Source organism: Phyllobates terribilis, unplaced genomic scaffold (assembly GCF_046119375.1).
Source record: "Phyllobates terribilis strain yellow unplaced genomic scaffold, ASM4611937v1 Scaffold_1__5_contigs__length_1240528914, whole genome shotgun sequence".
NCBI lineage: Eukaryota > Metazoa > Chordata > Amphibia > Anura > Dendrobatidae > Phyllobates > Phyllobates terribilis.
Genome location: NW_027362761.1, coordinates 84,587,890 through 84,600,783, shown reverse-complemented (window position 1 = coordinate 84,600,783; position 12,894 = coordinate 84,587,890). Strand labels below are relative to the sequence as shown.

The 12,894-nt window shown below is 48.1% G+C and overlaps 1 protein-coding gene across 2 annotated transcripts in view; it reads left to right on the top strand.

Moving 5' to 3' along the window:
• Positions 1-12,894, top strand: part of GRIN3A (glutamate ionotropic receptor NMDA type subunit 3A) — an 847,513-nt gene that overhangs the window by 786,613 nt on the left and 48,006 nt on the right. For both annotated transcript variants that reach the window (XM_073664672.1, XM_073664682.1), the window contains exon 9: positions 675-748. In XM_073664672.1, coding sequence (XP_073520773.1) covers positions 675-748 — 74 coding nt within the window. The remainder of the gene's footprint in view (positions 1-674; positions 749-12,894) is intronic.

Below are 12,894 nucleotides of genomic sequence, written 5' to 3'. Positions count from 1 at the left end.
TCACAGAATTATGGCATAAAAGCTTTGAGAAGTTACTAGTCACAAAACACGGAGCTATACCAACATTTTGAAACTTTTGGTGCTTTCATGCCAGTTTTTCCCAGCTCTACTAAAATGGCCAGGCCAGAGATAGTGCGAGACAGATGTATGGCAGGGGTGTGACACCACAGCTTATCTAATTCCTGATAAGCTGCAGGATTTTTAACTCCAGAAATCTCAGTTTAGTACCTGACTGGAGTAATTTTTCTTGCTTAGCACACGGAGATGCATGGTACTCGTCAGATGCTCCAGACTCATGAAAAGACGTGGACCTCTTCATGAATCAGAAGCATCTGTCTCCACCATGTCCCCTTATTAAGAAAGACTCTTTTCAATAAGTCCTTGCATTGTAGTTGCCACAGAAAGCTGTGGAGAGGTTGAGAGATACTGTACATTGGAACTTGAAGAGTCACGAAACATTAAATGTTAATATTCATCTTGGCTGTAATTTCTATTGGAAAATTAATTTTCTTGTTAAGAGATTTTTAAGTATTACATTATAAATATTAGAATATGCTAGAAATTCTAGACATCTACACTACAGAAAATTCCCATTCCCAATAGTTATCTCTTATTGTACAATAAAGATTTATGGCTTCTTTTTTTGTCTTCCTCTTATTTTTTTAAAAAAACAGCGTCTCCATCGAGCTTTAAACACATCATTCAATGAAGAGAAATTTCAGCAAAAATTGAAACGACTGGAGAAAAGGTAAAGTACTTTTAATGTGTCTGTCATGGCATTGCTACCATGATGTATTGAATCTTCCATTAATAGTGCAAACTGAGAAAAAGCCGAATCATAATCCACACTTAATAAGCAATATTACTTTCTAGCACTTCTGTATTGTCATTATTAGCAGCTGGCGTGAAACTGATCTTATCCGATCTGTCAACCAGTAGCTTATCTTGAAAGCTAAAACATCTTTAGGAATAATATTATTCTGCAAAACATGTGCGTACCAACTAGAATATGCTGTATTTATTCTCAATTGAATAGTAACAAGTGATCTAAAAATACTAGTTATATTCCTTCTGACATCTTGCTATCATACAGTGCTTTGCGTAGAATTTTAAACTAATGCTAAAGTGCAAGTAGCATTTTTTATCAATTATTTCTTTTTATTACCTGTTACATATTTAACCCCTTCACGACATCCGCCGTACATGTACAGAGCAAGTCGGAAGCAGGTGTATGGATCAGGCTCAAGTAGTGAACCCGTGCCATACTCGGCAAGTGATGGCTGTTTATTACATCCCGGACCTGCTGCTAACAATCGCAGGTGTAGTGGTACTCGGCCCCCAATTGTTAGCCTGTTAAATTCCACTATCAATCTCTGACACCAGTATTTAACATGCGTTGGCATGCCTGCGTGTCATTCTATCCACCCATTGGTGCTCCCGTGACGTGACCGCGGGTCGCTGATGGGTTAGCATAACATCTGGGGGTCAGCTGATGGCCCCAATGCCTGTCATTACGGAGCTACTTTGAAACCCTGCCTGTGGGTGAGCAACAAAAGATTTTAGCTATATGCAGTGATGCTGTGCCATTGTTGTGTAGCACAAGTGATTGAACGACAGCAGTTTCAAGTCCCCTAAGGGGGCTAACAATAATAGCGAAAAGTAAAAAACAAATCTGAAAAAAAATAAAATAAAATAAAAGTTCAAATCACTCACCTTTCCCCGCATTGAAAATGAAAATATAAAAAAAATAAAAAATACACATATTTGGTATCCCTGTGTTCAGAAAGGTCCAATCTATCACAATATAAAAACAATTAACCTGATCTGTAAACTATGTAAATGAAAAGATATAGCATGTATAGTAAGTATAGTTGTTGCTGGAGGTTGCTAGGATAGACTTGCAGCAAGCTTGGCAGATTTGGGAAAAATATGTTTTAATGTGTAGCATAAAGGTTATATTTTATCTGGTTAGTCCACTCAAGTCAGTAATATGTGAGTATTGTAGGTCCTTGTGCGGTGATATATTTTAATATAAAACTACATTAGCTTCTGCTTTGTCTAATAAATGATGGTTTTACATAAATAAAGGCAAATTAGGCATCCTTCTGTCTTACTTGCTTTCCGCATCTGATATTTACCAAATGAAGCACTATAAGACAGCTGATACCCATCCTTAGAAGTCTGTTAAAGATTTAAGGCTCCCATACAAATTAAACATAAGTCGACTGTATCTGCCAATATCGACAGGTTCGATCAATAGTCTAATGTGTATGAGGGCGCCATCAAGCTGATGGTTGAGAGAGATGTCGATCGTGCATGTCTGATTACGGACTGCTGATTGTGTTGTTCTCCTTGAGACACATCAGATGGTGACTTTCTCATAAAGATCACAGGAGTTCTCTACTGATCAAGCACTCCTCTGTATGGGACAGTAGGCTGAAATGGCTGTAGACCGAACGATAGACCTGCAGCCAAACAGTGATCTAGTGTGTATGGTCAGCTTTATACTCATCTCAGCTATAACTCCCGAGCAGGGAACCCTTTATTACTTTAACATACTCCCAAAAAGGAATTTTATAATGGGTGGTCTTTCACAGAAAACCTATTCTGTATCAGGTTTGTTTATAAAAATATCAGAAACTAATCTGTCTTTCTACACTCTGATGACAAACCAAGTCTTACCCAGCTCTTCAGTCTTACAACCTTACCGTCCTCAGGTGCCTTTGGCTGGTAGTCACTCAAAAATTAGTGATGTGGTCTTCCTGTAAGTGGCAGTGGACCAAACAGTCATTATCCACTTCATTTTAGGACAGCATTATATTTGGCACTAGTGTTGAGCGATACCTTCCGATATCGGGAAATATCGGATCGGATTGGATCGGACCGATACCGAAAAAGTATCGGATATCGCCGATTCCGATACCGGAAACCAATGCAAGTCAATGGGACATAAATATCGGAATTAAAATAAACCCTTTCTTTCCTTGTAGGTTATTTCTACATGAAGGAAAACAACTAAGAATAATGTAGAATGTATTGGGGGAGGTGGGGGAGACAATAAAGGCATAGAGGTTTAGCCCAGTCAAATGGAATAGCAGGAATTAATATTTTTTTATTATGTTCTGAGTTACGGAAATATTAACTATGTTAAGTATTTTTATATTTTGTCAGATATTTATGTTTCACTACTTCCATGCTCTTCACCTTCTTTTTTACTTCTCCCACACTTTCTCCTTCATCATCCTCAGCATCTTTTTCATCCACTTCTTCTTCACCTTCTTCTTCTTCACCTTCTTCGTATTATTCTTTTTTTTACATTCTTCATATTCTACTTCTTCATCTTCTTCATATTCTTCTTCTTCATCATATTCTTATTTGTGACAGGCATTCCTGTAGTTGTTATCTAGAAAAGGTTGGACATTACACCTTTCGTTCTGCCCGTCACAAAAGATTTACAACAGGATTTGTCCGCGTTCAGTTTGGCCTGCAGCAGCAGGTCTTTTCCAGGGGCACCACGAGGAGGAACGGACTCACCCCCATACACTGCTTAGTCATCTTCTGCTTATAATTTAGATATTATCTTTTGCTCTGATTTTTAGTCTTATGCTTAATGTTCTTCCGCTTTTTGTTCTGCAGCTTCTTGTATTTCTGCTTCTTGGTTTTCTGTCTCTTGTTTTTCTGTATCTTGGTGCTTGTCTTCTCTTCTTTGTCTTCTTGGTCAACTTCTTCAGGGTCATCTTCTTGGTCTTCTTCGGGGTGGTCTTCAGGGTCGTCGTCTTCGGGGGTCCTCGTCTTCGGGGTCCTCGTCTTCTTCGGGTTGGTCTTCTGGGTCCTCGTCTTCGGGGTCCTCGTCTTCTTCGGGGTGGTCTTCAGGGTCCTCGTCTTCTTCGGGGTGGTCTTCAGGGTCCTCGTCTTCTTCGGGGTGGTCTTCAGGGTCCTCGTCTTCAGGGTCATTGTCTTCGGGGTCCTCGTCTTCTTAGGGTTGGTCTTCAGGGTCCTCGTCTTCAGGGTCCTCGTCAGGGAGATCCAGAGTGATTACCAAGAACCATTTCAAAAAGCTTGAACTTGGAAATGTAGCAGAAGGTACAAGAAAGCTGAGGAACTACCGAGGACCAGCTGACGGTACTGGAACCCGGATGGATAGCAGAAGGTACAAGAGCCAATGGAACTACCGAGGACCAGCTGATGTTACTGGAACTCGGTTACTAAGCAGGAGGTACCTGTGCCAGAAAGCACTACCAAGGACCAGCAGACGTTGGTGGAACTTGGATACCGAGAAGGAGGCACCTAATCCAAAGGCACTGCCGAGAACCAGCTGACGGTACTGGAACCCGGATGGGTAGCAGAAGGTACAAGAGCCAATGGAACTACCGAGGACCAGCTGATGTTACTGGAACCCGGATGGGTAGCAGAAGGTACAAGAGCCAATGGAACTACCGAGGACCAGCTGATGTTACTGGAACTCGGTTACTAAGCAGGAGGTACCTGTGCCAGAAAGCACTACCAAGGACCAGCAGACGTTGGTGGAACTTGGATACCGAGAAGGAGGCACCTAATCCAAAGGCACTGCCGAGAACCAGCTGACGGTACTGGAACCCGGATGGGTAGCAGAAGGTACCCATGTAAAAAAAAAGTTCAAGGACGCGAGCCGGCCGCAGTTACCAAAACCCACAGTCCTACAGAGGGTGCTTGTCCTATTGGCACTATGGAACCAGCCTTCATTGCCAGATCCCGCAGCCCACATAGGAGTCACCTAAACTGCAGGCACCATAGAGTCGGCTAACCCGACCGCAACACGACAGGACAACGCATTGGAGGCAAAGTGACGTTGACACTACCCGGAAACAGCTGGCGTGCTGGAACCAGGCTGGGCAGGAGGGAGTACCCGTGCCAAAGACACTGCCGAGAACCAGCTGACGGTACTGGAACCCGGATGGGTAGCAGAAGATACAAGAGCAAATGGAACTACCGAGGACCAGCTGACGGTACTGGAACCCGGATGGGTAGCAGAAGATACAAGAGCAAATGGAACTACCGAGGACCAGCTGACGGTACTGGAACCCGGATGGGTAGCAGAAGGTACAAGAGCCAATGGAACTACCGAGGACCAGCTGATGTTACTGGAACTCGGTTACTAAGCAGGAGGTACCTGTGCCAGAAAGCACTACCAAGGACCAGCAGACGTTGGTGGAACTTGGATACCGAGAAGGAGGCACCTAATCCAAAGGCACTGCCGAGAACCAGCTGACGGTACTGGAACCCGGATGGGTAGCAGAAGATACAAGAGCAAATGGAACTACCGAGGACCAGCTGACGGTACTGGAACCCGGATGGGTAGCAGAAGATACAAGAGCAAATGGAACTACCGAGGACCAGCTGACGGTACTGGAACCCGGATGGGTAGCAGAAGGTACAAGAGCCAATGGAACTACCGAGGACCAGCTGATGTTACTGGAACTCGGTTACTAAGCAGGAGGTACCTGTGCCAGAAAGCACTACCAAGGACCAGCAGACGTTGGTGGAACTTGGATACCGAGAAGGAGGCACCTAATCCAAAGGCACTGCCGAGAACCAGCTGACGGTACTGGAACCCGGATGGGTAGCAGAAGGTACCCATGTAAAAAAAAAGTTCAAGGCCGCGAGCCGGCCGCAGTTACCAAAACCCACAGTCCTACAGAGGGTGCTTGTCCTATTGGCACTATGGAACCAGCCTTCATTGCCAGATCCCGCAGCCCACATAGGAGTCACCTAAACTGCAGGCACCATAGAGTCGGCTAACCCGACCGCAACACGACAGGACAACGCATTGGAGGCAAAGTGACGTTGACACTACCCGGAAACAGCTGGCGTGCTGGAACCAGGCTGGGCAGGAGGGAGTACCCGTGCCAAAGACACTGCCGAGAACCAGCTGACGGTACTGGAACCCGGATGGGTAGCAGAAGATACAAGAGCAAATGGAACTACCGAGGACCAGCTGACGGTACTGGAACCCGGATGGGTAGCAGAAGGTACAAGAGCCAATGGAACTACCGAGGACCAGCTGATGTTACTGGAACTCGGTTACTAAGCAGGAGGTACCTGTGCCAGAAAGCACTACCAAGGACCAGCAGACGTTGGTGGAACTTGGATACCGAGAAGGAGGCACCTAATCCAAAGGCACTGCCGAGAACCAGCTGACGGTACTGGAACCCGGATGGGTAGCAGAAGGTACCCATGTAAAAAAAAAGTTCAAGGCCGCGAGCCGGCCGCAGTTACCAAAACCCACAGTCCTACAGAGGGTGCTTGTCCTATTGGCACTATGGAACCAGCCTTCATTGCCAGATCCCGCAGCCCACATAGGAGTCACCTAAACTGCAGGCACCATAGAGTCGGCTAACCCGACCGCAACACGACAGGACAACGCATTGGAGGCAAAGTGACGTTGACACTACCCGGAAACAGCTGGCGTGCTGGAACCAGGCTGGGCAGGAGGGAGTACCCGTGCCAAAGACACTGCCGAGAACCAGCTGACGGTACTGGAACCCGGATGGGTAGCAGAAGATACAAGAGCAAATGGAACTACCGAGGACCAGCTGACGGTACTGGAACCCGGATGGGTAGCAGAAGGTACAAGAGCCAATGGAACTACCGAGGACCAGCTGATGTTACTGGAACTCGGTTACTAAGCAGGAGGTACCTGTGCCAGAAAGCACTACCAAGGACCAGCAGACGTTGGTGGAACTTGGATACCGAGAAGGAGGCACCTAATCCAAAGGCACTGCCGAGAACCAGCTGACGGTACTGGAACCCGGATGGGTAGCAGAAGGTACCCATGTAAAAAAAAAGTTCAAGGCCGCGAGCCGGCCGCAGTTACCAAAACCCACAGTCCTACAGAGGGTGCTTGTCCTATTGGCACTATGGAACCAGCCTTCATTGCCAGATCCCGCAGCCCACATAGGAGTCACCTAAACTGCAGGCACCATAGAGTCGGCTAACCCGACCGCAACACGACAGGACAACGCATTGGAGGCAAAGTGACGTTGACACTACCCGGAAACAGCTGGCGTGCTGGAACCAGGCTGGGCAGGAGGGAGTACCCGTGCCAAAGACACTGCCGAGAACCAGCTGACGGTACTGGAACCCGGATGGGTAGCAGAAGGTACAAGAGCCAATGGAACTGCCGAGAACCAGCTGGCGGTGCTGGAGCCCAGGGTAAATACTAAAAACAGAAGAGCCAGAGGTGTATTTGGAGGAGGTTTTAAATCCGTACTACAGTGGATGTGGACAAAGCAGGAGAATTTGCCGGACACACAGCTGGGGATCAGCTGACGTTACTGAATCCCAATAACACTGGAGCAAGCGTTGACTGTGCAGACGGCACTTCTGAGCAGCAACTAGCGGTATTGGAGCCCAGGGTAAATACTAAAAACGGAGGAGCCAGAGGTGTAATTGGAGCAAGTTTTAAATAAGTAGCACAGTGAATATGGACAGAGCAGGAGAAATTGCCGTGAACACAGCAGGGGAACAGCTGACGTTACCGAACCCCAATAACACCGCAGCAAGTGTTGACTGTGCAGACGGCACTTCCGAGCGCCAACTGGCGGTGCTGGAGCCCAGGGATAAGAATGAAAACAGAGGAGCCAGAGGTGTAATTGGAGCAACTTTAAAATCTGTAGTAGTGAGAATGTGGACAGAGCAGGAGAAATTGCCGTCCGCACAGCAGGGGAACAGCTGACGTTACTGAACCCCAATAACATGGTAGCAAGTGTTGACTGTGCAGACAGCACTTCCGAGCGCCAACTGGCGGTGCTGGAGCCCAGGGATAAGAATGAAAACAGAGGAGCCAGAGGAGTAATTGGAGCAACTTTAAAATGTGTAGTACAGTGGATGTGGACAAATCAGGAGAAATTGCCGTCCGCACAGCAGGAGAACAGCTGACGTTACTGAACCCCAATAACACGGCAGCAAGTGTTGACTGTGCAGACGGCACTTCCGAGCGCCAACTGGCGGTGCTGGAGCCCAGGGATAAGAATGAAAACAGAGGAGCCAGAGGAGTAATTGGAGCAACTTTAAAATGTGTAGTACAGTGGATGTGGACAAATCAGGAGAAATTGCCGTCCGCACAGCAGGAGAACAGCTGACGTTACTGAACCCCAATAACACGGCAGCAAGTGTTGACTGTGCAGACGGCACTTCCGAGCGCCAACTGGCGGTGCTGGAGCCCAGGGATAAGAATGAAAACAGAGGAGCCAGAGGTGTAATTGGAGCAACTTTAAAATCTGTAGTAGTGAGAATGTGGACAGAGCAGGAGAAATTGCCGTCCGCACAGCAGGGGAACAGCTGACGTTACTGAACCCCAATAACATGGTAGCAAGTGTTGACTGTGCAGACAGCACTTCCGAGCGCCAACTGGCGGTGCTGGAGCCCAGGGATAAGAATGAAAACAGAGGAGCCAGAGGAGTAATTGGAGCAACTTTAAAATGTGTAGTACAGTGGATGTGGACAAATCAGGAGAAATTGCCGTCCGCACAGCAGGAGAACAGCTGACGTTACTGAACCCCAATAACACGGCAGCAAGTGTTGACTGTGCAGACGGCACTTCCGAGCGCCAACTGGCGGTGTTGGAGCTCAGGGATTACAGTTCAGGTGGTAGAAACATGAACAGAACAGGAGACCTGGATACTGTTGCCAACCAATTATTTATTCTGGAAGAGGACTGGCAAATTCATGAGAGATCCAGGCCTTGTTCATTTTGAGAAAAGTAAGCCGGTCAACGTTATCGGAGGATAGTCGCATGCGACGGTCTGTTAGTACACCACCTGCGGCACTAAAGACGCGTTCCGATAATACACTAGCAGCAGGGCAAGCTAGCACCTCCAGTGCATACTGACTAAGTTCTGGCCATGTATCCAGCTTACAGACCCAAAACTTGAAGGGAGAAGAGCCGTCTGGGAGTACACTAAGAGGGCAAGACATGTAGTCTGTCACCATCTGACGGAAACGTTGCCTCCTGCTGACTGGAGCTGTCTGTGATGGTGTAGACATTTGTGGCGGCGGGGACACAAAACTTTGCCACATTTCGGCCATACTGGTCTTGCCTTGTGCTGAGGCGCTGCTTCTGCTCCCTCTTTGTGCAGAGCTTCCTCCACTGCCTCGACGCACTGAGCTGCTTTGTAAAGCACTAGCAGCACTGCTCTCGGTTGGAATGGAGAACATGATGGAATGCACCAGTGCGTCTTGGTACTCCCGCATTTTACGCTCCCGGTTCAATGGTGTTATGAGGCTTTGTAAGTTGTCCCGGTAGCGAGGATCTAGGAGGGTGGACACCCAATAATCAGCCGTGTTGAGAATGTGGGCGATGCGGCGGTCGTTTCTGAGGCACTGCAGCATGAAATCAACCATGTGCTGCAGACTGCCAACTGGCCAAGAAACGCTGTCCCCTGCTTGAGGCGTGATCTCTGCCTGCTCTGCATCACCCCACCCTCGCTCTAGATACTGACTACTAGAGCATTGTGTACCTCCCTCCTCTGGACAGATGTCTTCCTCATCCATTGACTCCTCCTCATCCTCCTCACAAAGTGTCCCCTGCCTAGGCCTTTGTGAGGAACCACGTTGCGCAGACTGTAGAGAAGCAGATGGCATTTGTGACTCCTCATCCTCCACCTCTTCCAAAACCTCGTCCCTTAGTGCTTGCAGTGTTTTTTCAAGCAGGCAGATAAGGGGGATAGTCATGCTGACTAGTGCATCATCTGCACTCGCCATCCGCGTGGAATAATCGAAGGCACGCAAAACGTGGCAAATGTCCTTCATAGAGGCCCACTCAGTGGTGGTGAAGTGTGAACGGCGCGCACTGCGACTTGTTTGCGCCTGCTGCAGCTGGTACTCCATTACTGCTGCCTGCTGCTCACACAACCTCTCCAACATATGTAACGTTGAATTCCACCTGGTGGGTAGGTCACATATGATGCGATGTTCCGGAAGACATAATCGGCGCTGCAGAGCTGCAATGCGTGATCTTGCATTGCTGGAACGCCGCAAGTGAGCGCACTCTATGCGGACCTTGTGAAGCAGTGCATCAAGATCCGGATAGTCCCTCAAAAAACTCTGCACGACCAAGTTGAGCACATGTGCCAGACATGGGATGTGAGTGAGGTTGCCTAGGCCCAGAGCTGCCACCAGATTTCGGCCATTGTCACACACTACCATGCCTGGCTGGAGATTCGCTGGCACAAACCACACGTCACTCTGCTGCTTGATGGCATTCCAGAGCTCCTGCGCTGTGTGGCTTCGATTCCCCAAAGAAATTAATTTTAATACGGCCTGTTGACGTTTGGCCACGGCTGTGCTCATATCGGTCATCATAACAGGTAACCGTTCACGGGTCGATGTGGAGGTAGACCGTGACGGCTCCTGCAGCGCTGATTCAGAGGAACTGGAGTATGAGGAGGAGTCAATGTGTACAGACTGGATTCCTGCAATCCTTGGAGTTGGCAGAACACGTACAGCGCCACTCTCAAGATCTGTACCCGGCTCCACAACATTTACCCAATGGGCAGTGAGGGAAAGGTATCGTCCCTGTCCATGCTTACTGGTCCACGCATCAGTGGTCAGGTGGACCTTGCTACTGAGGGCGTTTTGTAGCGCATGTTTAATTTTTCCCTCCACATGATGTTGCAGGGCAGGGACGGCTTGCCTGCTGAAATAAAAGCGGCTGGGCACGTTGTATTGTGGGACTGCCAATGCCATAAAGTTACGGAATGTGTCAGTCTCCACCAGCCTGAATGATAGCATTTCAAGGGCCAGTAGTTTAGCAATGCCAGCATTCAGAGCCTGTGCTCGGGGGTGGTTTGCCGAGTATGGGCGCCTTTTCTCCCATGCCTGTGCTAACGATGGCTGTAGACTGGCCTGGGAGTGTGAGGATGACTGGGAAAGTGGTGCTGTGGGTGGAATTACACTGTGTCTCTGTACAACAGTGCCAGAGATTCTTCCATGGCGATCCTGTGAGGAAGCCGAACCAGCTGTGTGTGAGCTGGAGGAAGAGGCTACAACACGAGCTGAAGAGGTGGTAGGTGGCGCTGTAGGTTGGCCTAGGTCTTCAGTGTGTTTGTGTAACTCCACCACGTGCTTGGTCCGCACATGTTTCCACATATTTGTGGTATTGAGGTTGCTGACACTTTTCCCTCTTTTCACCTTCTGATTACACAGCTTGCATTTGACAAAGCAAATGTCATCTGCAACTGTGTCAAAAAAGGACCAGGCACTGCAAGTCTTGGGAGCGCCCGCTTTGGATTTTGGAAGAGCCATGCTCCTAATGGGTGCCGAAGTGGAGGCTACAGGCAACCAAGTCTGCCCCCTCCCTCTCCCTCCTTTTTGGGCCGTTCGGGGAATCTCTTCCTCAGAGCTGCTCCCACCACCTTCCTGTCCCTCACGCCATGATGGGTCAAGGACCTCATCATCTACACCACCCTCTTCAAACAACTGCTTCTCCTGGGTAGTCTCGACAGCACAGTACGCACCAGAAAGTGGCACCTGAGTCTCATCATCAGATGCGTACTGAGGTGTGCTGCTGACCATAGGCACTGGCCCACCCGCCTCTTCAGATTCAGAGAGACAAAACGGTTGCGCATCACTGCATACTACCTCTTCTTCAAATTCTCGAATTCTGCTTGGCTGGCCCCCTCTTTCCAAGCCAAGAGATTCAGAGAACAGAAGTAGAGATGGCTCCTGTCCAGGGCTCTCTGACTGCCTGGGCAATTTGGCAGGTGGTGAAGAGACAGATGGGTGCTCTTCAGTGCTCAGGACCTGAGAGGATCTGGAACTAATTGAAGTCGATGCGTTAGCTGCCATCCATCCGACAACGGCTTCAATTTGGTCCTCGCGCAGCAGTGGGGTACGGCTAGCTCCTACAAAGCTGCGCATAAAGGACTGTTCCCTGGTAAAACTGGGGGATGCTGAGTCACTGGTGCCCGCAGCAGGCACAGAATCCCCACGTCCTCTCCCTGCAGGCACAGAATCCTCACGTCCTCTCCCTGCAGAAACTCCACGCCCACGCCCACGACCACGACCACATGCCTTACTCCCTGCCTTCTTCATCTTGGTAGACTGATAAAGATAGGCAGAAAAGTACTAAGGGCTTAGTGTGCTTATTCCTGAACAGCTGCTAACAGGTATAAGAAACACTAATTTTATAAAGTGTGGACTAGACTTTAATATGAGCTAATGTGGCCTACACAACTGTAAAGTGGAGTGTTTGGTGAACTTTATTTAGGTTTTTTTTGTCACAAAAAGACACTGGATGTGCCTAAAGATGTAATAACGATAGTATCACAAACTTTTTGTAGCTATTACAATGTAGGAAGGTAACCTACAATGCAATAGATGAGGCTGCAAAAAATAGGCTAATACTAATCTGGCTGGGGCTGCAGGGCCCAATGCTGCAGAAAGGCTCCTCTATCTACTCCTATATAGTGTGTTTGGAATCAATTTAGCTGAATATGGATGGAACCACCACACTAATAGGAGATATCAGGAAAAATTATGAATTGGCAATAAAGGACAATGTATGAGGCAGTGACACACACTGAGTGCACTACAACCAGACGGGGTTGAAGCACACACTACAGGGTGAGCTGCACTCACACACCAGACCTTGCAGACAGCGGTGAACAGTACAGATGCAGAGCACTGTGCACTAGTGCTGCAAGACGGAAAAAAAATTCTCTATCTACTCCTATATAGTGTGTTTGGAACCAATTTAGCTGAATACAGATGGAACCACCACACTAATAGGAGATATCAGGAAAAATTATGAATTGGCAATAAAGGACAATGTATGAGGCAGTGACACACACTGAGTGCACTACAACCAGACGGGGTTGAAGCACACACTACAGGGTGAGCTGCACTCACACACCA